Consider the following 23202-nt stretch of genomic DNA (forward strand, 5'->3'; position numbering starts at 1 on the left):
GGGTTCCTTCTGACATCTTTGGCACTGTGGCTGTTCCGTTTCTGATCCGTGGGGCAGCAGGAGGCCATCTTCCAGACTTCTCTTTGGAGGATCATTTGATGCGTTCCTTTGGGAGAGGTCTGATGGCATCTCACACCTCTCTTCTTCCATGCTGACAAAATGTTGAGAGGTGGAACACAAAAACCAAGTCTCCCAAAGCTTTGAGCTGATGGTGCGGCTGATCTTCTGTGGCTTTTCCAATCATTTGCCGCTTCAGAACAATTGGAACGAAAGAACTGTACCCAAAAGCAGATCACGCAATCCAGGATGGGCTCTCTTTCCCACTGGACTGATGACGACTAGTTTACCACACAATCTCCCAATATTGCGCCCAGCGTTCTCTCAGAAAGTCCACAACCTCTTGGTATTTAATGCTCAGAACAAGCAGGCCGACAAAGAAGAGCATGCAGACGCACAGTTTAAGGACAAAGAAGTTCCTCGTGCGGGGCCTGGTTTCCATGAAATGTTCCACGCAATCGGCAAATTTATACTTCTTGGGGGCGTAGCCCAGTTGCTTGCGAGCTTTATCCGTTTTGAAAGTGTGCGTGCAAGAAATGTGGTGCACCTGGAAAGGAAAACGAAACCAGTGAGGGGCTTTTAGAGGCCTTCAAGAGCATAAGCAAAGGAGAGGGATTATGGAAGGCGGAACTCATCCCCCGCAATCTGAAGCCGTCCAAGTCCCGCTACCACCCCAGCCTTTTACCAGCTAATTTCCTTTCACGTTTGAACCAGACCTACATCTTCTTTCCCGATTGCTAGGAAGCCCTACCTCATAGCGGGACACGAGAGGCGTAAGTTCCACAAAGGGCCTCAGCACCATATGCACGAACTCCATCAATACCGCTGCAGGAAGAAGAAAAAGAAGACAATTGTCACGAAGGAGCGCACGGAAAAGCCAGCTGGAATACACTGACTGCATTCCCCACACCTGGAGTGCTGTGTGCTGGAACGGAGCGGGTGCAGAGGAGGTTACAAGCCCAGCATCTTCTTCTGATAAGATAGTTGGCTGCAGGTTGGGGATTTCCTGGCTATTTGGGGGTGGAGCCTGGGGAGGGCCGAATCAGGGGACAGGGAGGGGCCCGCAGCAGTGTGCAGTGCCACGGAGTCCACCCTCCAAAGCAGCCCTTGTCTCCGGGGGAACTGATCTTGGTCACCTGCAGACCAGCCATAACAGCGGAAGATCTTCAGGCCCCACCGGGAAGTTAGCAACCCTTTGAGAGAGGCAGGTGTTTCTTAGGCTTTCCATTCCCCCGGGGGGGGGGGGGGTTTGCCTGTTCTAGAGGCTCCTGATCCACCAGCCTGGATTCAGCGGGCGGGGAAACCCCGCCCCCAAAGTGCCGGGATCGAGCCATCGTGTCAGGTATGTTGCCGGGGTGGGCGCTCTAGAACTCAGCCTAAAAACTCTATGGTACCATAGAGTTTCTGGCTGAATGCTGGAGAGTCCACCAGGTGACGTGCCTTGCACCATGACGTCACTTCTGACGCATGCACCAGAACATCCTGGAAAGAAAGCTCTGTCCCCTCACCGGCAGCACGTAGGGGCCTGGCAAGCAAGGCTCCCTCTAAGCTGTGGAGTCTCGTGAGCAAAAATTCTACTTTGTCAGCGACTGGCATTAAAGTTGTGAGCAAGCGATTTGGCTACTGCATAAATTGGTTTGCTCCGGAGCCCTCCTTCCTGAGCGAAGACAAAAACGTGTGAGCCAGAGGCTAAAGAACTGTGAGCTGGCTCACGCTATCTCAGCTTAGAGGGAACACTGCTGGCAACCCTAATGTTTCTAGATGCTCCCTGCAGACACAAAGGTGGGACCTCCTGGCCTCTTTGGGAACCCCCCCACCCCATTCCACTAAGGCAGAGGAAAGCCTGGACTGGCTCTTTGTTTGGGGGGGGGCTAACGGGCACCAGGAAGCCCACTGATGGGGAACCACTGAAGTAATGTCTGGTTAGGCCCTTGGGCCAGTACCCTAACCACTACACCACAGCACCTCCCACATTAACTGTCACAAAGTTTGAGTCCAGCGGCATCTTTAAGACCAACAAAGTTTAATTCTGGCTCAAATGGTTAAGACGCTGAACTGCAGACTGGAAGGTCGGTAGTTCAGCAGTTCGAGACCCGGGTGCCATGTGACGGAGTGGGCTCCAGTCTCTGGCCCCAGCTCCTGCCAACCTAGCAGTTCGAAAGCAAGACATTGCAAGTAGATAAACAGGTACCACTTCGGTGGGAAGGGAACAGCATTCCTTGCACCTTGGCGTCTAGTCATGCCGGCCACATGACCACGGAAACGTCTTCAGACAGCGCTGGCTCTTCGGGTTGGAAACGGAGACGAGCACCGCATCCCTAGAGTCGGATCTGACTGGCTTTCAAGCAAGGGAAACCTTTACCTTTACCCTTACCTTTACTATAAGCTTTCACGTGCATGCATGTTTCTTTAGTATCTGAAGAAGTTATCTGAAGAAGTGTGCCTGCACCCAAAAACTTATACCCAAAATTAACCTTTGTTGGTCTTAAAGATGCTGCTGGACGCAAACTTTGTTCTGTGGCTTCAGACCAACACGGCTGCCCCGCCTGAAATTAACTATCACAGTCATCATTGCGAATGTTCATGCAGGCTGTGGGAGGGGGATATCATAAGAAAGACGGAAGCGTCAAATCAGCAGCAAGTACTTTACCTGACAGGTCAACTAAAAAAACAGGAGCGCGTATCCATGGCTTCCGAGCCCCTAATTTCTCAAACTGGAAGAAAAATTCAAATATTGAACAAGAAGGAGATTTAGGCTTTGATATAAAGTCGGGCTTCTCGCGAAAAGGGCATTCTTGGGAAACATTTACTGATAAAAGAGGGATAATTTTTCAAAAAGCACCCGATTGCCGTTGCTAGTAATTTCACATTTTGGATGGAGTGGGGGAAGAGGGATCCGGCCTGGTACAAACTGTGGCACGCTACAAAAATCTCATTCCGGGGATGGGGGGGGTTGTTTCAAAAAAACAAACCAACATTTGACAACACTTAGAGTGTCACACTCCATTAAACTCTTATTTCTGTCCGAAGAGAACTGCAGCATCAAACCACATGGGGTGATCATTCTGTGCTGAATTGCCCTGTCACACACCTTTGGATATGGTGGCCCTTCCCCAGCAGCAGAGGGTGGGTTCCCAAAAGGCCACCTGCCTAGTACAGTTTCCTAAGACAAAAGCATTTGTGTAGTGGTAAAACGGCAACATGGGACGTTCTCGTACTTACCAGCGGAGATAACCATTCATAGAGGTTAACTTTCTCGCCATCGTTGATAAAATACGCCTGGCCAGCCTTGGAAGATCATGAGGAGGAGACAGAGAGACAGAGAGCGAGGCAGAGAGAGATGAGCAATCTTATCGACTAGGGTTGGGGCATACGTGGAGATCTGGGTACGGAGAGGAGGGTGGGCGGGGTTAGGGGAGAGACGGGATCTCAGGAGGGATGTGTGTGATGCCACCGAGCAGGGGACTCCCACCCTTCTGAGCCTTTTGGGCCCTTTTGGAATTCTGACAAAGGGTGGCGGGCGCAGCCACAAAATGGCTGCCGCTGTGGGAGGGGGAGCCATTCGCACACTCAGAGAAAAGTCAAATTGCAAGGGAGAAGAGGGGTCATTTTAAAAAGGCCTTGAGAAAGAGGAGGGAGGGAACCAGGTGTCTTTTCCTGCAGGAGCGCACAGGAGCGGAGCTCCGGCAGTAAAGAGCCCAGGGGGCGGGCACATGCAACAAACCCTGCCCCCTGCTCCCAGCAGCCCTCAGTCAGAGCAAGAAGCAGCCAGGTAAGTTGCAGAGCTCCCCCCCGGCCCCCTGGTCCAAAACAGTCCAGTGGCACCTTTAAGACCAAGTTTTATTCAGGTACAAGCTCTCCCTCCTCTGCGAGGACAGATCTGCACGTTCCCCCAATAGCTAGCAATCCAAAACACTCCAGTGGAGCCTGAGCGGTGGGTGTTGCCTTCTGGCACATGTCCGGTGATGTCAGTGGGTGTGGCATATGCAAATGAGTTATGCTAATGAGTTATGCTAATGAGCTCCTGCACCTCTTTTTCTACGAAATGACCCCTGGAGGGAACAAAACCAACACTAGTTGCAGTGGCTGCCAAAGCCACATCCCTTATGCTTGGATCAGCTCCCAGGACAGCTGTGTGATGCCTCCCCTCACATCTGTCTAATCCTTCCTCAGAAGCCACCTTTTCCATGAAACCCTGGTCACAGAAAAATGGTGGTTGCTTACCTGTAACCGTTGTTCATTGAGAGTGGCTTCTGTGCAGGCACACATGGGACTGCAGTATTGCAGGCCGACCACCGGGAGGAGCTAGCGAGCTTGTTTCTAGAAATTTCACTCCCGAGAGGGCTAGGCTCCATCCAGGAGGCGGTTTCCCGCCCAAAATACCACCTGACCTGGGCGGAGCCTGCCCTCTCCCCTCAGTTCTCCTTCTGCCGCATTCATAGAGCGGAAGACTCCCACAGCGGGGAAGGAGGGAGGGATGTGTGCCTGCACAGAAGCCACTCTCAATGAACAACGGTTACAGGTAAGCAACCACCGTTTTCATTTTCAAGGCTTCTGTGCAGTCCCACATGGGAGATTAGCAAGCTTTACTCACTTGGAGGAGGGAGTGGGAGACTTCAGCGGAATATCGACTGCAGCACAGCCGTGCCCATCGCTGCATCCCTCCTCGCATCAACGTCCATTGCATAGTGTTTGACGAACGTCGAAGGCGTTGACCACGTGGCCGCTCTGCACACCTCCAGCAGGGGCAATCCTGCTTGAAACGCCGCCAACGCTGCTTGAGCTCGGGTCGAGTGTGCAGACAACACCAAGGGGCATTGTTTACCCGCCCCCTCATACGCCAATTGAATAGCTTTGCAAAGCCAATGGGAGATAGTCTGCGACGAGGCAGCTGTACCGTGTTTCGGTCCCCCAAAACATGCAAAGAAAGCAGACGCCTTACGAAAAGGTTGTGTTCTTTGTAGATAGAGGACGGAGGACCACTCTATCTTTATGGAACCTGAGGAACGGTGACTCTGTGGACAGTGCCGCTAACTCCCCAACTCATCTGGCAGACGTAATTGCCACTAAGAACGCTACTTTGTAAGACAAAAATGATAGTTCACACGTAGCTAGTGGTTCAAACGCTTTATATATCAATTGAGATAAAACCACAGAGAGACTCCACGAAGGCAGAGGCAACTGGGAAGGGGGATACAAGTTATTGAGACCCCGGAGAAACCTTTTCGCATCATCAGAGGCAAAGAGTGACATTCCCCTTACAGGCACATGGTAAGCTGAAATGGCAGCTAAATACACCTTAAGAGAGGAATTGGATAAACCTTCCTGTTTAAGGTGGGTTAAAAACTCCAGCACCAGAGGCAACCCACAGTTAGTAGGATCCACGTTTCTACATGATAACCATGTAGAAAAGAGTTTGAACTTTGCTTCGTAAGATTGTCATGTCGACAATTTACGAGCGGCTAAAAGTATGTGCTACACTTCCGGGCAGTAGGCCGACCGGGCCGAATCCGCCAGGCGGTCAGTTTGAGGGATGGAATCCCCGGGTCGGACGGAAGAAGACCTGATACTAGGTCTGTGCCCTCCGCGAACACATGGACATGTCCCTGTGCCAGCGACCAGAGGTTCGGGAACCATGGTTGGCGGGGCCAAAACGGGGCCACTAATATTAGGTTCGCATTTTCTGCGTGAGCTTTTGCCACCACTCGGTTTAGAAGTGGTAGAGGTGGGAACGCATAACAGAGGGGACCTGTCCATGGAATATCGAAGGCGTCCCCCAGGGAATGGTGTGCGTAGGCTGCCCTGGAGCAGAACCTTTCGCACTTGGCATTGTGTGGAATGGCAAAAAGATCCACTATGGGTGTGCCCCAACAATGGAACAGTGGATGCAGGTACTGAGTGTTGATGGACCACTCGTACGTGTTGTGGAACACCCTGCTCAGCTGGTCGGCACGAACATTTAACCGGCCTGCTATGTGCATTGCCGTAACGTGCGCCTTTATTTGTATGACCTGGTGCCATAATTTCAGGGTTTCTTTGGTGAGGGCCACCGACATGGTACCTCCCTGCTTGTTCACATAAAATTGGACAGTGGTGTTGTCTGTGTGAAGCATCACCCTCTGTCCTCGTAGTCGTGCTGCAAAAGAGGAAAAGGCACATCTCACTGCTCTCATTTCCAAGATGTTGATGTGTAATCTTGATTCCTCTGCGGTCCATAGACCCTGTGCTGCCAACCACCCACAGTGGGCACCCCAACCCAGGAGGGATGCATCAGTAAATAGATGGATGTCATGCGTCTGGAATCCAAAGGGGATGCCTGCCCCTATGTCTGATGGTGAGAGCCACCAGTCTAAGGATCTGAGGACTACACGAGGTATAGTTAAACTGACCCTAGGCGAATGTATATGAGCGTGAAAGTTGCGCAAAAACCAATTCTGGAACACCCTCATATTTAGTCTGGCAAAGGGAACTACAGATGTGGTTGCAGATAAATGCCCTAAAAGACATTGGAAAAACGAGGCGTGCCTTCGCCTAAGCTGGCGGAGGGCCCGAATGAGAGTGGCAATACGCTCAGCTCTGATTGTGGGTAGATAGGCCCTTGCGGATATTGAGTCAAGGACCGTTCCCGCAAATTCAATCCTCTGAGTAGGAGAGAGATTGGACTTTTGGAAGTTTACCAACAACCCCAACGATTGCAACGTATCCAGCACCAATTCCAATTGGGAGTGGAGTAATTGAGGTGTGTTTGCAACCAGCAACCAATCATCAAGATATGGATAAAGGGTACATCCCTGTAACCTGAGGTGTGCTACAACTACAGATAAACATTTTGTAAACACCCTCGGGGCGGATGCCAACTCAAAAGGTAGTACTTTATATTGGAAGGAACACCCGCAATGATGAAAGCGGAGAAACTTCTGACAAGAGTTATGTATCACTATATGAAAATATGCGTCAGTCAGATCAATAGTGACAAAGAAATATCCAGGTCGCAGTAGTAAAATAACGTCCTGTATTGACAGCATACGGAACTTTGGCTTCCGAAGAAAACTATTTAGGTTCCGTAAATCTAGAATAGGCCTCTGCCCACCACCCATCTTATCTATAAGGAAAAAGGGGGAGCAGAACCCAGGGTCATCCTCCGAAGAGACCTCTTCAATGGCCCCTTTGTTTAAAAGAGATGACACTGGGTCCGATAATGTCTGGATGACGTTGTCTCGACACAAAGATACACAGGGCAATGGTGGATAAGATAACCATTCCAACAGATAACCAAACTTTATTACAGATAACACCCAGTTATCATCAGTAATTGCCAACCATTTGTCATGAACAGGGATAAACGGACCCCAAACTGTGGTACCCGGTCTAGTCACGGGATCTCTGTCCCTCTAGAAGGTTGGTCACGTTCAGCTCTATTTCCTGACGGAAATTTGGATCTCTGACGCCTATTCTGATACGACGCCTGGTATGTTTGTCTAGGAGGCTGGTACGACTGCCTCTGGAAGGGCTCATGGAAGCGGTATGGGTGGGAATAACATTGTGAAGGTTTAGGCCAATACCTGGACTTTTGTGGAGGATTACTGGAAGCAGTGATGCCAAAGGACTTGGCCTGCAACTTATATTTCTGAATGCGTTCTAGGAAATCATCGGTTTCTTGACTAAACAACACCTTCCCTTCAAAGGGTAGATCCTCAAGTTTAGCTCGTGTATCAAGGGGTAACGCTGAGGATCTAAGCCATGCATGCCTACGTAAGACTATGGCGGATCCCATAGATCTACTTTGGCAATCAGTATTATGGCGTGCAGCATTGACCTGCCGTTTTCCTAAACACTTGCCCTCCTCAGCTATGACCTTAGCCAGACATCTTTGGTTTGGCTCGAGTTGGTCAAGATAAGGGGTCAACTTATCCCACAAGAGGTGGTTGTAGAGCCCCATGACAGCCTGGAGGTTAGATATATGTAACGGGCAGAGCACGGCGTCCTCGGCCTCGGAGAGCCGCCCCGGGCGCCGAGGAAGTGCCGGGCAAAGAGCCGCATTCATTTTGCCCGGGAGCCGCATGCGGCTCGAGAGCCGCGTGTTCGCCACCCCTGATCTAAGCCATGCATGTCTACGTAAGACTATGGCGGATCCCATAGATCTACTTTGGCAATCAGTATTATGGCGTGCAGCATTGACCTGCCGTTTTCCTAAACACTTGCCCTCCTCAGCTATGACCTTAGCCAGACATCTTTGGTTTGGCTCGAGTTGGTCAAGATAAGGGGTCAACTTATCCCACAAGAGGTGGTTGTAGAGCCCCATGACAGCCTGGAAGTTAGATATATGTAACCCCATGGCTCCGGAAGAATAGATCTTCCTGCCTATTGTGTCAAGCTTACGGCCTTCCCTATCGTTGGGAGTAGTACGCGCCCCAACCCTAGTATGAGCTGGAATGACTTCAGTAATAAATGAATTCGGTGGGGGATGTCGCGTAAGAAATTGCACATCAGAGTCAATGACTTTATAAAGTCCTTCCATCCATCTTCCGGATGGAGCCGTGGAGGATGCTGCCATCATCACCTCCTGCAACCCCTGAAGACATGGCAGGGCTACTGGGCCAGTATCTGGGGTGAACAACGTCTGCATGAGCGGATCTTGGGTCTGTTGTTCAGACGCTGCATGCCTTAAATTTAAGGCTTTGGCCATCCGGATAATCTGGTCTGCAAGCGACGATAAATCTTCGGATGGCGATACAGCTGCCGGGTCCGCAATCACCTCTTCAGGTGAAGGAAGCGACCTCACATCAGAGTCAGCGTCAGATTGTGACTCCATGGTCAAGACTACAGTCTCTGGATCATAGTAGGCGTCATCGATGGGTTCCCCTTGGACAATCATGGGCGATATTGACTGTTGCCGCAGGATTGCAGAGGACCCCTGGGTACACTGGCAGGGATGCCACGGTGGGGGCATTTGCAAATCCACAGACGACGCAGGACTGAGGGAGCCCATCAGCAGGAGATCTGGGGAAGGCGACCGATCTGCACGGCAGAGTTCCAACATCGGGGACCCTTCGGTACCGAGCATTGGAACCGAGGCAAGTTGCTCTTGACCGCTTGGTGCCGAGTAGTTGTCTCGGCGCCGAGGAGAGCGTCCTCTTGACGTTGAGTGTGGCGCCGAAGCTTTTCTGTCCCGAGGTGAAGGCGACCTTCGGCGCTGAGTCGGCGGCAAGCTTTCGGGCCTGGCGTCTTCGGTACCGAGCCTTGTCGGAGGCGAAGAATGCTCTTGCGCTTTCTTTTGCTTTTTGGCCTTTTTGGCCGGTGGTACTGAGCCAGCGCGAGACTGACCGACCGCAGGAGAAGCTTGTGGTGCTATCGGTGCGGAGCACACAGAAGGGGTCTTAGCTTTCTCATGTTGAGCAGCGGAAAGGGCCCTCTCCCAAAGCGCTGCTTTCAGTCGGGCTGCCCTCCCTTCACGAGCTCTCGGAGTAAGGGCTTTACAGGCCTTACAGGCGGCCATATTATGGGTCTCTCCCAGACAGAGCACACAGGCCGAGTGCTCATCAGTCTGTGCCATTTTCGCGCCACAGCTCTTACATTTTTTGAAGAGGGCCACCTTGTCCTTTATCTTTCAGTTTTGTAGTCATTTCTGAGGAAAATTCTCTTCCCTCAGACAGTTTGTTCGCTCGCTGAAAAGAACATGTCCTCTTTTGGTGGCGGCAGAAAGAGAACTGAGGGGAGAGGGCAGGCTCCGCCCAGGTCAGGTGGTATTTTGGGCGGGAAACCGCCTCCTGGATGGAGCCTAGCTCTCTCTGGAGTGAAATTTCTAGAAATAAGCTCGCTAGCTCCTCCCGGTGGTTGGCCTGCAATACTGCAGTCCCATCTGTGCCTGCACAGAAGCCTTGAAAATGAACCTTAGTTCCTCCCCTCCCCTATGCACACTGCCTCAGGCCGTGAAACTACTGAATGGTGACTCTTCTGTTTTTATCCTCAACCCCCCCCAACATCTTCCTGTCTCTCTCTTGCCTCCTTTGTGGCAAATTTTAGACTGTAAGCTCCTTGCAGCAGGGGCCGTCAACAGGCAACTTCATACCCAAGCTCAAGCAGGAGAATTAGTACAGTACCTGATTATTACAACACCATGTAGGTTGATTTTGATTTGATGTATTAAATTTCCCCCCCACCCTCCTGGCCTAGGCCTGCTTATTACAACACCACAAACATTCTTGTGCACAGAGATTTGCACAATAGAGCTAGGGGCTCTTTTCCCTTCGCTCATGGCTCTTTGCATCGAAGCCAATTTTACTGCCTAATAGAGTCTCTCCCTGCCCCCCGTTATTGCGGTGGTTCTGAGCCATATACCAGCATTAGCTTTTTTTTCATTTAAAAAATATTAATGAATATAACACAGGTGAGAGAAATGGATGCAAAGCTTCTTCCCAAAGAAAGGGGAAGCAAGCTGAAGAATTTGGCCTACCGCTATATAGTTCTTCTCGGGAGTCAGAGCATCCGCAGCGAGAATATGGGCCTGCACAAGGTTCTTGACGTGCACCCAGTTCATGAACGTTTCAGAACTCCCAATTTTGAAGTTAAACAGGCCCCTTTCGATATTCAGCTGTCGGAATACAGGAAACAACACACGGCATTGCTGGGATTCATACAAAACATTCCCAGTTGGAGACATTCAACAATTGCCAGTTAACGGCTGCAAAAAAATGGTGGCAGATTGCGATAACAGCTAAATTGACCAGACCTGGATGTCTGATAGAAAGTCTAAAACCACGTAGGTTATTATTTGGGGACCCTGCGTACCATTTTGGAAACCTATACATGATTTGCAGATGGATATTTACATTTTTTCCCCTCGTTTTTAAAACGTCTAACCTTACAGCTTTACTTTTTGCAGCCTCTTAACATAAGTCTGTCAAAATAATAATAATAATGAAAAAGGAATCTCTAATCTGAGGTTAAATGCCAGACATCTTCCCCTTGATGAGGTTCCTGCATTCCAAATCCAGACTGTTTATTGGCATATTACGCAACTCACTTGCTATTTATGCAAAACACACACATTGGGTCATAGAAACATTATAGAGTTGGAAGGGATCCCAAGGATCAGCTAGTCCAACCCCCCCACACAAGGCAGGAAATTCACAGCTACCTCCCCCCCCACTCCCCCCGTAACCCCTGCTCTATGCCCAGAGGGGGATCCAACATGGAAGGATTCTTTGCCTACACAGGGTGACTTTCTTTTTTTCTTCTTCTTGCCACAGCTACATCTGCCACAAATATACCCTAAGAATGGTAAAAAGAAAAAAAAAGAAAAGCCAATCTGCCACGGGATGGTTTGGGCTACTTGGTGCCACCCATCTCACTCTACGTTGTGCAGTGGGGCTTCTACTCTCCAATTTCTAAGCAAGGGAGAATTTTAAAAGCATCAGAAGTGAACCAACACATTCCCCGCAACAAATAGCTGCAAATGGCCCCCAGTGCTGTTTTTGGGGGGATCCCCTGCCCCCCTCCAATCATTTATGACCACTGGTGCCCAGAGGCCACTGCCCACAGCTGGTGCAATGCTAAAATAGCCAGTACAGTTTTGCAGAAAAGAGTTTGGAGCGAGTCCAATGTGTACCGCCATCTGGGGCATGTGTCTTTGCTCTTCCGGCCCGTAGATGCCAGGGGAACGCAGGGCGCAGGTAGACAGCTTGCCTCCACCTACGAAACAAGACAGGACGGAATCGGCATTCTGGGCATCCTCAGGAAGGGGGTGGGGTGTAGCATGAGGTGGGGGGTCAATGGGGGAGGCAGGGAGGGGGTGGGTTGTGGCATGAAGTGGAAACCGGTGCAGATCAGACCGTCCCCAAACAAGCAGGCTCGGTCTTCTGTTTGTGGCGTGGTTGTGCGGCCGCATGGATCCAGAGCCACAACAAGTGGCTTCAAAATAGAAACACCCACTTTGGAAAAGAGGTAACTGGGGCTGCATTCATTGGCTGCTGGGGTCCGTGTGCCCTGTGGAATATCTAGACCCATGAAACCCATGAGGCTGTTGGAAGGAAGACTGTCCTCTGTTGCTTAAGGAGAGCACAGACATCGCAGTCTCAGGGCCAGCAGAGAGTCAATAAAGGGTGCTTCCTGACCTTTCCTTTGTCCACTCCTGCAGATGTCCCTTTGTTACCCAGAATGCTATTCTTCGGGTTTCCTTCTAGCCACTTCCCTTCTCTCTCTCTGTCTCTCTCTCTCTTCCTCTGTCCACTATGAGGGCTGGGCACGCTTTCTACAATCTTTCTCCATCCTAGCTTACCGTAGCTAAATAGCTAGAAGCTTCTACTCTGCTTTCCCTGTCTTGTAGAACTTCCATTTCTTTCCCAAGTAGAAAGTCTCAGTGTGGACTTATTCCTCAAGCCACCAGACTCTATAATTCCGTGGTGCAGAGACTCAGCTCTGCTTTCAGACACACTCGATAATAAATCCTTTATAGAATGCGCTTCAAACACACAGACTGCCTTACACATATCAGTTATCAAGTGTCACTTTCTCAGATTGCAAATGGGGAGGGGGTAGGCGTGAAGGAAGGCCGAGGGGTCTCAGTGTCAGAGCAGCTGGCTTTGCATCCAGAGAATCCCAGGTCAGATCTCGGGACCTTCGGTCGCCAGAGGGCAGGATGCTGGGAAAGACCTTCTTTTGTGCCTGAGACCCTGGGGAGCTGGGGCCAGTCACGGGAGGCGATACTGAGCCGGGTGGACCAGCCATCTGAGCCCGAAAAAAGGGTGCTTCATCTGTTGACCGACGGCCTGTCTAAAGCCACCTGGTGAGCTCACGGTGCATGCTATGGTTGCCAGCTTCCAGGTGAGGCCTGGAGGTCTCCTGGAATGACACATGATCTCCAGATGACGGAGATCAGTTTCCCTAGAGAACATGGAGGCTTCAGAGGAGAGTCTGTACAGAATCGCATCCCTGCTGAGGTCTCTCCCCTCCCCAGGCTTCAACCCCCAACCCGGGGCTGGCAACCCTAGCAGAGGCAGAGACCTGAACTGGGGATTTTACTGCTTACAACTCACACGGTGTGGTTCGAAACTAGATACTTGGTCCCAAACGCATACCTGAGAAAAGCAGCACTTCCACGGATTGGGACCCAGGCCGCCGACTCATTACACCGACGCAAGAAACAGTGTAGGCTCACAGTGCGTGGGTGGAACAGTACCTGCCAGGGGTGATCCGTTCGCCGCTAAGATCATTTGCTCGGCAATTGATTTGGTCCTGGAATATTCGTTAACATGCTAAAAAAGGAAAGCACAAAATAGAATGATGTGATTCATTAATAAATGGGGTGGGGGGAATACCAAAGAGCCAAGACAGGTAGTAATACGTGACAAGCCAGTGTAAAGTAAACATATAAGACTGAACCCACCAACCAGTTAACAAAGCACGGCCCAGTTAGCAACATTGTCCAGAGATTCAGGTGGGTAGCCATGTTGGTCTGAAGCAACAGAACAAAGTTTTTGAGTCCAGTGGCATCTTTAAGACCAACGAAGTTTTATTCTGGTATAAGCTTTCATGGGTATGCACACTTCTTCAGATAACAGATACTGAAGAAGTCTGCATGCACACAAACGCTTATACCCAGAATTAAACTTTGTTGTTCTTCAAGGTGCCATGGGACTTGAACTTTGTAACGTTGTCCAAAATGTGCTTTGGATTATCCCCATATATTAAAAAAAAACCCACCATTTTTGGCACACATCCTCCCCTGGTAAGCCATTGCAGCCAGACTGGAAAGCCCACAAACCTCAGCCAGAGGAAAATACGGCACGCTCTCCTCATCCCCGTCTAAAATCGCTTGCCCTCCAAAGACCACGTTGACCGTGCTGGTGTAGATCAGCCGGGGGACGCCGCGTCGCTTGCAGACTGCAGAGGGACACAGAAGAAGCGTCGCATCGGATGAAAACCAACAATAGGGAAAGGAATCTGTTATCTGGGGCCCTATGTGGAGGTGATGCCCCAGCCCCCAAAGCTCCCCGGGGGTAAGGTTGCCAACAGGTGGACTGAATGTGTCTCCTGCTGGCAGAGGGCTGCCAACCCTGCTCTTAGCAGAGACAGAATGCCTCTTCTTTCTGTTCTATCAAAGTATGGAGTTTCTTTGCTATAAAGGACTTCTATTGCGTTTCTAAAGCCTCCTGCAAACGTTATTATGTAAGCAGCATCCCCCTTCCAGAGGGAAAGCCAAGCTCTAAGCTGACCCTGCCCTGGTCGAAGGCAACCTGGCAGTCTTCATCTGTGCAAAACTGCATCTCTTGGCTGTACAGGAACCACGGCCAGGCTGGTCATGCCTTGCACTGAAATGCTTCTGAGCCAGGGCTGGAATGCTGCGCTGAGAAGCAAAGCCCAGACGTGGCACGTACCTTCAATGACTATTCCGGTGCCCCTGACATTGACGGACTGAATCTCTCTCCTGTGTAACTAGAAGAGGAAAGAGAGGTTAGATGCCACGCCAGCTGCTGGAGCAGCATTTCGAAAGATCTACTGATTCCGTTCGTTTTCAGGAACTCGGGCTGTCTCTTCTGAGGAAGCTGGCACACCAGGAAGGACAAGAGTGCTTAGACAGCCATCCTAAGTCATGTTCTGCGCCCTTGCAAGCCTTCAGTGGACTTAGAAGGGCACCACTCTACTCAGGACGGCACTGTTGACTGACAAGGTGGGAGCAGACAGAAATCGTAGGCAGAGCGGCTCCATCACATATGTATGTATGTGCCCTCGAGTTACAACTGACGTATGACAAGCCTAGTAAGGGGCTTTCAAGGCAAGGGGGAGGCAGAGGAGGTTTGCCATTTCCTCCCTCGGCAGAGTCTTCCTTGGTGGTCTCCCAGCCACGGACCAGCCCTACTTAACTTCTGAGATCTGACAAGATCGGGCTGCGCCATATACCATTCCACATCCCGCCATCACGTAGCCAGACCTTATGCAAAAAGCCCAAGGCTAGAAAGAAGGGGGAAGGATACTCACTTGCTCTATCCCCGACATTCCATAGGCAGCTGCATGGATGACACAGTCAGCCCCTTCGCACGCCGCGTATAAGTCATTGTAATGTCTGATATCCGCCTGGAACACAAGAGGTTAATTCTTGATGCCTCCAAAGGAGATGCCAGGAAGCAACGGAAAGGGATGCTCCTCCTCCTGAGGTCGCAGCATGCACAGTGGGCATGACTTAGCAACATCTGTGGTGGGCGTGGCTAAGCAGCATATGTGGTGGCTTTGGGTGTTTGTGTGCTGGAACTTTCAAGAGGGAAATGAAGTTTTCAATTTGTATACGGAAAACTCACAAACTTTTAAACATTTTAAAAAGAATTTTGACGAAGAGGTTCTGGAACTCCATTCCGGCGTGTTCCCCCCCCCCTCCAAAAAAAGCCCTGGGTGTGGCTAAGTAGTATGCACAAGGGATGTGCCTAAACTTCATTCACAATTTTTGAGCCATGAGCTGATTGACCGCCAAGGAAATCAAATTAATTGATAGTATCTTTTATTTTTCTGGGGTTTGCTTTCCTAAATTGCGATTTCTGCCCATTTCCCTTTCTTGCTTCAGCCCTTTGCCCAAAATTTGTGCGTGAGGGAGTGTAGTGGAAAGGGGAGAACTGGCAGAAATTTTCACACACACCCTTAAGAAAACACAGGTGTCTTTGGAATGGGCTTGGATAGGGGCCACTCTCCAGAAAAGTGGAAGTGGAGCTGGATCACACTATGCAAGGCCAAAGGGGTGGGGGGAAAGAACGCCCAGGCCAACGGCTGCCCCCCTGAGAGGCACGGGCACACAGGAATGTCTGCCCCACTGAAGCTGTGACTGATTGACCGCCACACTTTCCTTAAAAGCACAGGAGACCTAAGAATAAAGCACCCCTCCATTAAACTGAGGTCCCTTCTCCTACAGGAGAATCTGTTCTTGCCCCTGGCTTCATTACCCCATGCCTTCTGTGACCAATAACACCTTACCAGAGGTGTCTGTAAACAGCCCGAGATGGACCCAATTTAATGACTACGTGAAACGCAGCCTCGCCTAGTGGTTGGCATGTCAGGCCAGGATCTGGGAGACCCAGGTTTATTAATTGATTATTTATTTATGTATTTCAATTTATATCCCACCCTCCCCGCAAGCAAGCTCAGGGCAGTCACAACCCTAATATTACAAAACCATTAAAACGGTTATGTTCCCTCTAAGCTGTGGAGTCTTGTGAACAAAAATTCTACTTTGTGAGCTACTGGCATTAAAGTGGTGAGCAAGCGATTTCGCTACTGCATAAATTAGTTTGCTCTGGAGCCATTTTTCCTGAGCTAAGATCAAAATGTGTGAGCCGGAGGCTAAAAAACTGTGAGCTAACTCACACTAACTCAGCTTAGAGGGAACACTGTAAAAGCAGGTAGCACAATAAATTAGGAAAGTACAGCCATCCCAAATGGCTGGAGGCTACTAGGCATAACATAACATAACATAGACCTTTATTGGCATAACACAGTAACAATAGGGGAAATAATGGAACAAATTAATAGATCAAAACAAGTTCCACCAGCAAGAGGTCATTTTTAAACTTCTCAGTAATGATAAACTCAGTTAGTAATATAGCAATCCCAATGACACAAAGAAAATTAAGACTTCTACACCCTTACCCTTTACTTCCAGACATAGGCTAAGAATTTGGCAACAGGCAAGGTAATTACCGGATACTTATCAGACAATAAAATTTTAAGACCATTATCAATAGAATTCCTTGTGGAAGGTAAGTGGGGGCTAATCAAATAGCTGCGGGCTACTAGGCCATAAACCAAGGGACAGTGGAGATCTTATTAATGACGTTTGGAGAGCTTCAGCAGGGGAGGCCTAATAATTGGATGCCTGCCACATCAACCAAAGGCCTGGCGGAACAGCTCCATTTTACGGGCCCTGCGGAACTGTAATGGGTCCCACTGGGCCCTGATCTCAGATGGGAGCTTGTTTCACTAGGCCGGGGCCAAGGCAGAGAAGGCCCTGGCCCTGGTCGAGGCTAAGCAGATGTCCTTTGGGCCGGGGACAACCAGTAAATGAGGGTCCACTGAGCGCAAGGCTCTCCGGGGCACCTACGGGGAGAGGCGGTCCCTCAGATATGTTGGTCCCAGGCTGCATAGGGCTTAAAGGGTTCATACCAACACCTTGCAACAGATATCCAGTACTCAGTCGGTAGCCAGTGCAATTGGCATAGCACCGGCTGAATGGGTGCCCGCACAGACATTTGCAAGCCCACTCCTGCTGGGTGACCTTACGCCAGTCACTCTCCCAGCCTAACCTCCCTCACAGGGTCGTTTAGGGCTGCCAAATCACCCCGGGGGGCGGATTTCCCCCTGCGTTGGAAGCCCGATTTCCGCCCCTGCGGAATCGGGCCCCGGGGGAAACCCCACCTCGGCGTGCACGTCACCCGGATGTGACGTCATGACGCCGGGCACGTTGGGGGCGGGGCCACAGCCATTTGAGGGGAAAACATAGAGTTTCCCCCTCAAATGGCTGTGGCCCCACCCCCAGTGTGCCCGGCGTCATGATGTCACATCCGGGTGAAATGCATGCGGCGCGCACGCACACACCCGGGATGCCATCCGGGAGCCCCCTGCCGCAGGAATAAACAGGTTTGGCAACCCTGTTGATGCAGGGGTACGACAGAGAAGGGCACAACAAGGTTGTAAGCGGCTTTGGGGCCCCACTGGGGTGAAGAAAACCCCAGGAAACCTTGCACTCTGGATTATTGGACTTCAAAATTAAACACAGCTTTCAAGACAAAAATAAACAACCACCCAGGAAATAAATGTCTAACGTGTCTCATTTCGGATCAAGCAAGATGGGATCCAGGTCTGAGAAATCGGGATACCTGCTCAAGCACAACACCTTGAGGGATCGGCCAGAGAGGCTTTTTGATGTCGTAGAGAATCACATCCGTCCCCGCTTTGGCGAGCGCACGGCCGAGGGTGAATCCAAAGTAGCCGGCCCCTCCCGTTATCACGGTCTTCGTGCTGACTTTCTTCAGAGTCGGTTGACTGGTGTCAGGCTTCTGCTCGGCCCGCTTGGTGTCATATTTAGAGAACAGAGGGGGCTTCTTCTCCTTGGGCGGGGGACTCTCCATCGCGCCTGCCTGGGCTCAGAGTTCTGCCGGATCACAAAAGTCCATCGAGGGTGCAGTGTGTCTCACAACCTGTTCAAAAGCCATGGAGATCAATTAGGATGTCCATGGGGACATGGGGACACGCCTATAACGCCTCCCAACACTCTTACCAAAGATACATCACCGAGGCAGGCAAGGAGATCTGAATCTAACCTCTGCTCTGCTAATTGCAGGCTGAACTCGAGCTAGTCTTTCAGCACATCCTACCTCCCTGGGATGTTATGAGGATAAACTCTGGGAAGGGAGAATCACATACCCCACGCTGGGCAGGGCTTCCCAACCTTTTTGAGTCAGTCGGAATTCTGACACAGTATGGTGGGCGCAGCCAGAATACGGCTGCCACAAAATGGCTGCCATGGGTTACCTTCAGTCAGACAGTGAAGATCCTTGTGCTGTGGTGGCAGCTGTTGCCAAAGCAACGTTTTTAAAAAAAATCTACACAGTCAATCCAATGGCCAATCAGACGTTTCGCTGGGCAGAAGCCCAACCTGGCCCCATTCACTGTCACTAAACACTTGGCGAGCGCCACAAAAGGTGTCTGTAGATGCCACGGCACCCATGAGGACCATGTTTGGGACCCCAGTCCTAGAGACACCAAAGAGCAGGATTACACCAGCCAGCATTTTGTTACAGAACCCCGATTTGCATATCACTAACAAACCATGGTTAGGCTGAAGCCTTCCGAACCCAGAAAGTCTTTGATATCGACTCTGTATGCGAAAGAAAGAGGGCAGAAGAGGGAACGTGAGTTTGAGGATTTCAGGCTTGTTCGGATGACAAAAAAATGTAGTTTGTTCCTGATGTCAGAATGTATGTGTGTGCGTGTATAATGTGCTGTCATAATACGGCCCAACAACATTACAGTTATAATAATTGTGTGCCATCAAGTTGCAACCGATGCACGGTGACCCCAGGACCAAGCGATGAGCAGAGGTGGCTTGCCATTGCCTTCCTCTGCACAGGAACCCTAGACTTCCTAGGCGGTTTCCATTCCAAGTGCTAACTGTGCTTGGCCTTCCTTAGCTTCCAAGCTCTGGCAAGTCTGGGCTATTAGGCTGCTCAGTATTCTAACCAACAGCCAAATCTTTGCAGGGAAGCCTTTTCAAAGATAAGAGGAATAGCCTGGCAGAGAGGGGCTCTGTCTCTCACACCTACCCATCCACCCAATTTCCCAAGATGGCGGCACACAGCAAGAAGGGCAACTCCGGGAAATCTCGATTGGGCTTGAATGGCCCTATGCAAGAAGATCTCGGGAGAGTGGTGAGACGAAGTCACAACTGCTCTCCCTTTGAAAAGGTAAAAGCCAGCAGTGAGGCACCTTTGTCTCCACACTCATGAGTCTCCTGGAAGGCAGAGCTTTCCTCTGCTCCAGCACACCTAATGCAGGCTAATTATTTTGACATCTTAGGCACAATCTAATTAGTTACAACTGCAATCGTCTGCACAGTTACTTGGAAGTAAATCTCACCCAGTTCTGCAGTTTATTTCCGAGTAAAGGACTGAATTGGAAAGAGACTTTAAAAAACTGTTACAAATTGTCCAGGAAAATCCTTTCCTCCCTATCCTACCCTACACCTGTGTGGCTTTATTACGAAGCCCACAGAAGAGTTCTATGGAGCCTGAAAGATTGCACACTTGCTTGTGATCCCTGGTGCATCCTCATAAGGCATTATTATACCTTAACTCTACATCCTAGAGACTTCAATATTATTATCCACACAACACCCCTACAAGGTAGGTTCGGCTGACAGAAAGACTGGACCAAGGTCACCCGGCAAACTTTGCTGCCAAAGTGGGGACTTGAACGCGGGTCTCCAAGGTCCTTGACCAATGCTCAAAACAATGCACCACGCTGGGTGCCCCATAACTTCACCCCACATTGCTCTAATAGTGAATGGATAGCAAGACAACATGGGCAGGAGGAAGGAAGTAATGTTATCTAATGGATTGGTGGCACCGGCAGAATGGCTTCCCCCCTGATCTGCCTCCTACCCGTCCCCATATCTGCTGTTTCACACGTTTAACTGGAGGAGTGTTGCTGGGGCACTGCAGGACAATGCATTTGAATCTGGTATTCATTTATACCCCACTATTCTCCCCAGCAGGGTCCTAAAGCAGTTCACACCATTCTCTCTTCCCCCCATTTTACCCAGTGAGGTAGGTGAGGCTGAGCGAGAGTGACTGCCCCCAGAAAGCTTCCATGGCTGAACAGGGATTCAAACTCAGCTCTCCCAGGTTCTAACCTGACACTCTAACCGAGTATACCACTCCGGGTAACATCTGCGCCACAGAGACCCTTAAATCTTCGCTGTGGGTCTGGTTAAGGGGCGATCAGGCTACGTGATCCTGTCCACACCCCATAGTTTGGAGCCCAACAGCAAAGATATGCGGCACAGGCAAGCAAGCTCGCTTCCCTCCACGGGTTGGGTCCAGGTTCCGGCATCCCTTTGGAATGTTAACAATTTTAAAGGCCAAAGCTCCACTGGCAGTTTATGTGGCGGTTAAGTGGAATTCTGTGGCCGCTTGAGCTATAGTCCTAGGCTCTCAAAGGAAATTCCACTGAACTTCCTTCAGGGTTTAGGATTATGCGCAGAATGAAAAGTTTTGGTTTCACCCCTCTCAAGTTTTGTCGTTGTTGTTGTTTTGGCTTTTTAAAAATATTCAGCAGCCTGTTTTTGAAATGTAGGACGTTTCCTTCCATGAAGATATATTATACATCGTTTTGTTTTTCATGTTTCAAATCTTGGGCATGCTCTAATTTCCTTTTGGTCTGAGGGCCCACCAAATATAAGTGGGACAGATTTGAGATATTTCACCTGTGCAGACAGCTCTGCTATAAACAAAGTGCCTAGTTTGGGTGGTGGAAAGGGCTGTCCAGTCACACCTGCCTCGTGGCGACCGTGCAGGGGTTTCAAGGCAAGAGACACATTCGCAGGTGGTTTGCCCCTGCCTGCCTCCACACCACAGTAGTTGGAAGTTTCCTATCCAGCTACTGGCCAGGGCTGACCCTGCTCAGTTTCCAAGATCTGACTAGCCTCGGCTTACTTTTACATTTCCCTAAATGGGCATCTTATAAAGCAGTCCTAGGTGGAATCATTCCAGTCACAGTGCAATTAAACCAATCGGCTTAGACTGGAGTAACGCTGCATAGGATCATGTACCATATTGTTCTTTATCTAATTGCTCAAGGCTTGTGGTATTATCTCAAGAACCCTTTGAAAGTGGACCAGGCCCGTAGCTACAGTGGGGCATCTCGGGGTCAGGCCCACCCAGGTACCACCCAGGCCTCCCGACTTCCCATCCAGCTGCTTTATTTTATTTTTCTCATGTGCCACAGCTGCACCAAGCTGTTGCCCTGCCCTGCCTACTGGCAGTGTACCTCTGGCTGGCTGAGGGCGAGGCACACCACAGGGCACGTCTGCTCCCTACTCCGGCCCTCTCTCTCGCACATGCTTTCCAAAACTTATCTAAATGCCCCCTGGAGTAAAAAATCCTGGCTACGGGAAAATCCTGAAGTGGACACCTTGAAATCAACCACTAAAACTACTTTTTCAGCACAAGGACCCACGGTTTGCCCAGGGAAGACTAATCAGCTTTACTAGTTGTTCATTAAGACATTTCTACCCCGTCTTTTCTCTCTCCCAGAGGGGACCCAACATCCTCTTCCCCTTCTCTATTTTATCTTCCCAACAACCCTGTGGCGTTTCTCGCATTCAGGCATCTCTCCCAAATATTTTCTGCCCACAACCCCAGAACTTAGGAACACTGGATGGGGGCTTTCAAAATAATAAAACCCTTCCCTTTCTCTCCTAAAAGAGAACTCCTAAACGCCCTTGCTCAGAAGCAAATGTACAGCCTTCAAAATACTCCCCAGATTAGAGGCATCTGGTGGTTCCTTAAGGACTAGCACCATAAAATGCTCCTGAATTTAATAAAATTTTTAAAGGGGGCTCTAGGCGCTTGTAGGGTTTCCCTGACACAGTGACACCCTCTGGGAAACAGCATTTCTGACGTTTTCCTGATCCTGCCCACTAACTTCTTTTTATTCCACCCACTCTCCAGTTTTGGGTGGTGGCAGAGGAGATAACCCTACACTGCCTTTGAAGTACCTAGTCCCCACTACTGGACACCCCCAAAATGGTACCCACTCCTATTTCGACAGCTTCCATTCCCACCACTCTTTAACATCTGCTTGTCACGCCAACCACATTTCCATTCCAGATGGGGGTGCCACTCAGCCTCCAGGTACAGCCTGGAGCTCTCCCAGCGTGACAGTTGATCTCCGGACTACAGGTCTCAGCCCTCCTGGAGAAAACGGCTTCTTTTGCAGGGTGGGCTCTATGGCCTTGTAGCCCACTGAGGCCCCTGTCCTCCCCAAGCCCCACCCCCTCTAGCCTCCACCCCCAAAGTCTCCAGGTATTTTCCAACCATCGGGAGCAGGGTGTGGCTTTAAGTTGCTAGTCCTCATCATCCCCAAATTGGGGGAGGGACCCATAAAACGTCAAAGGATAGTGGACCACTTCACCTAACCAAATCAATGATCAATATCTAAACATGCAGATACAGATATAGGGAACCCCCCACCCACCCCCATTATTAACCTGGGCGGGCTTCTAAAGATGTAAGAAACGGGCCAAATTCCCGGCTCTTTCTATTCCAACGGCAGCAGGAGCCGGCCGGCTGCTTCTCCCCGCAGAGCTGACCAGGCAGACCCTCCCCCAGGAATACACATCCCACCCCCCCCTGGCCCCCTTCCAGGCTCAGATCTTCAGCCCGTCCATGGCGGGGCAGCCAGACACAGACGCCGGCCGGCCGGAGGAGCCCAGGAGTCGCCAACGCTCCGGGGAGCCCCGTCGGGGCCGTAGATACCCTAGTGGCCGCGCACCCGCCGTCGTTTGCTAATAGAGGCGACAGGCGTCGAATGTAACAGATGATACCCGGCCTTGCAAATGATGGCGACGCCGCGGGCAGGTCTTGTGGAGGGGAGGCCGCGGACACC

General features: G+C 50.5%; 1 protein-coding gene across 1 annotated transcript; it reads right to left on the bottom strand.

The window, feature by feature from the left end:
- Nucleotides 1–343: 343 nt before the first annotated feature.
- On the bottom strand, nt 344–18164 carry LOC107123032 (putative short-chain dehydrogenase/reductase family 42E member 2). Its single transcript, XM_015426188.1, has 11 exons — nt 17913–18164; nt 15034–15129; nt 14433–14490; nt 13820–13938; nt 13235–13310; nt 11666–11748; nt 10511–10648; nt 3280–3345; nt 2708–2771; nt 809–882; nt 344–604 (listed from the first exon to the last, which is right to left on the bottom strand). Exons 1-11 carry the CDS (start codon nt 18162–18164, stop codon nt 344–346), a joined length of 1287 nt encoding a protein of 428 aa, XP_015281674.1.
- Between the last annotated feature and the right edge of the window lie 5038 nt (nt 18165–23202).

The sequence above is a fragment of the Gekko japonicus genome, unplaced genomic scaffold (genome assembly GCF_001447785.1).
Source record: "Gekko japonicus isolate JY-2015 unplaced genomic scaffold, Gekko_japonicus_V1.1 scaffold384, whole genome shotgun sequence".
Lineage (NCBI taxonomy): Eukaryota > Metazoa > Chordata > Lepidosauria > Squamata > Gekkonidae > Gekko > Gekko japonicus.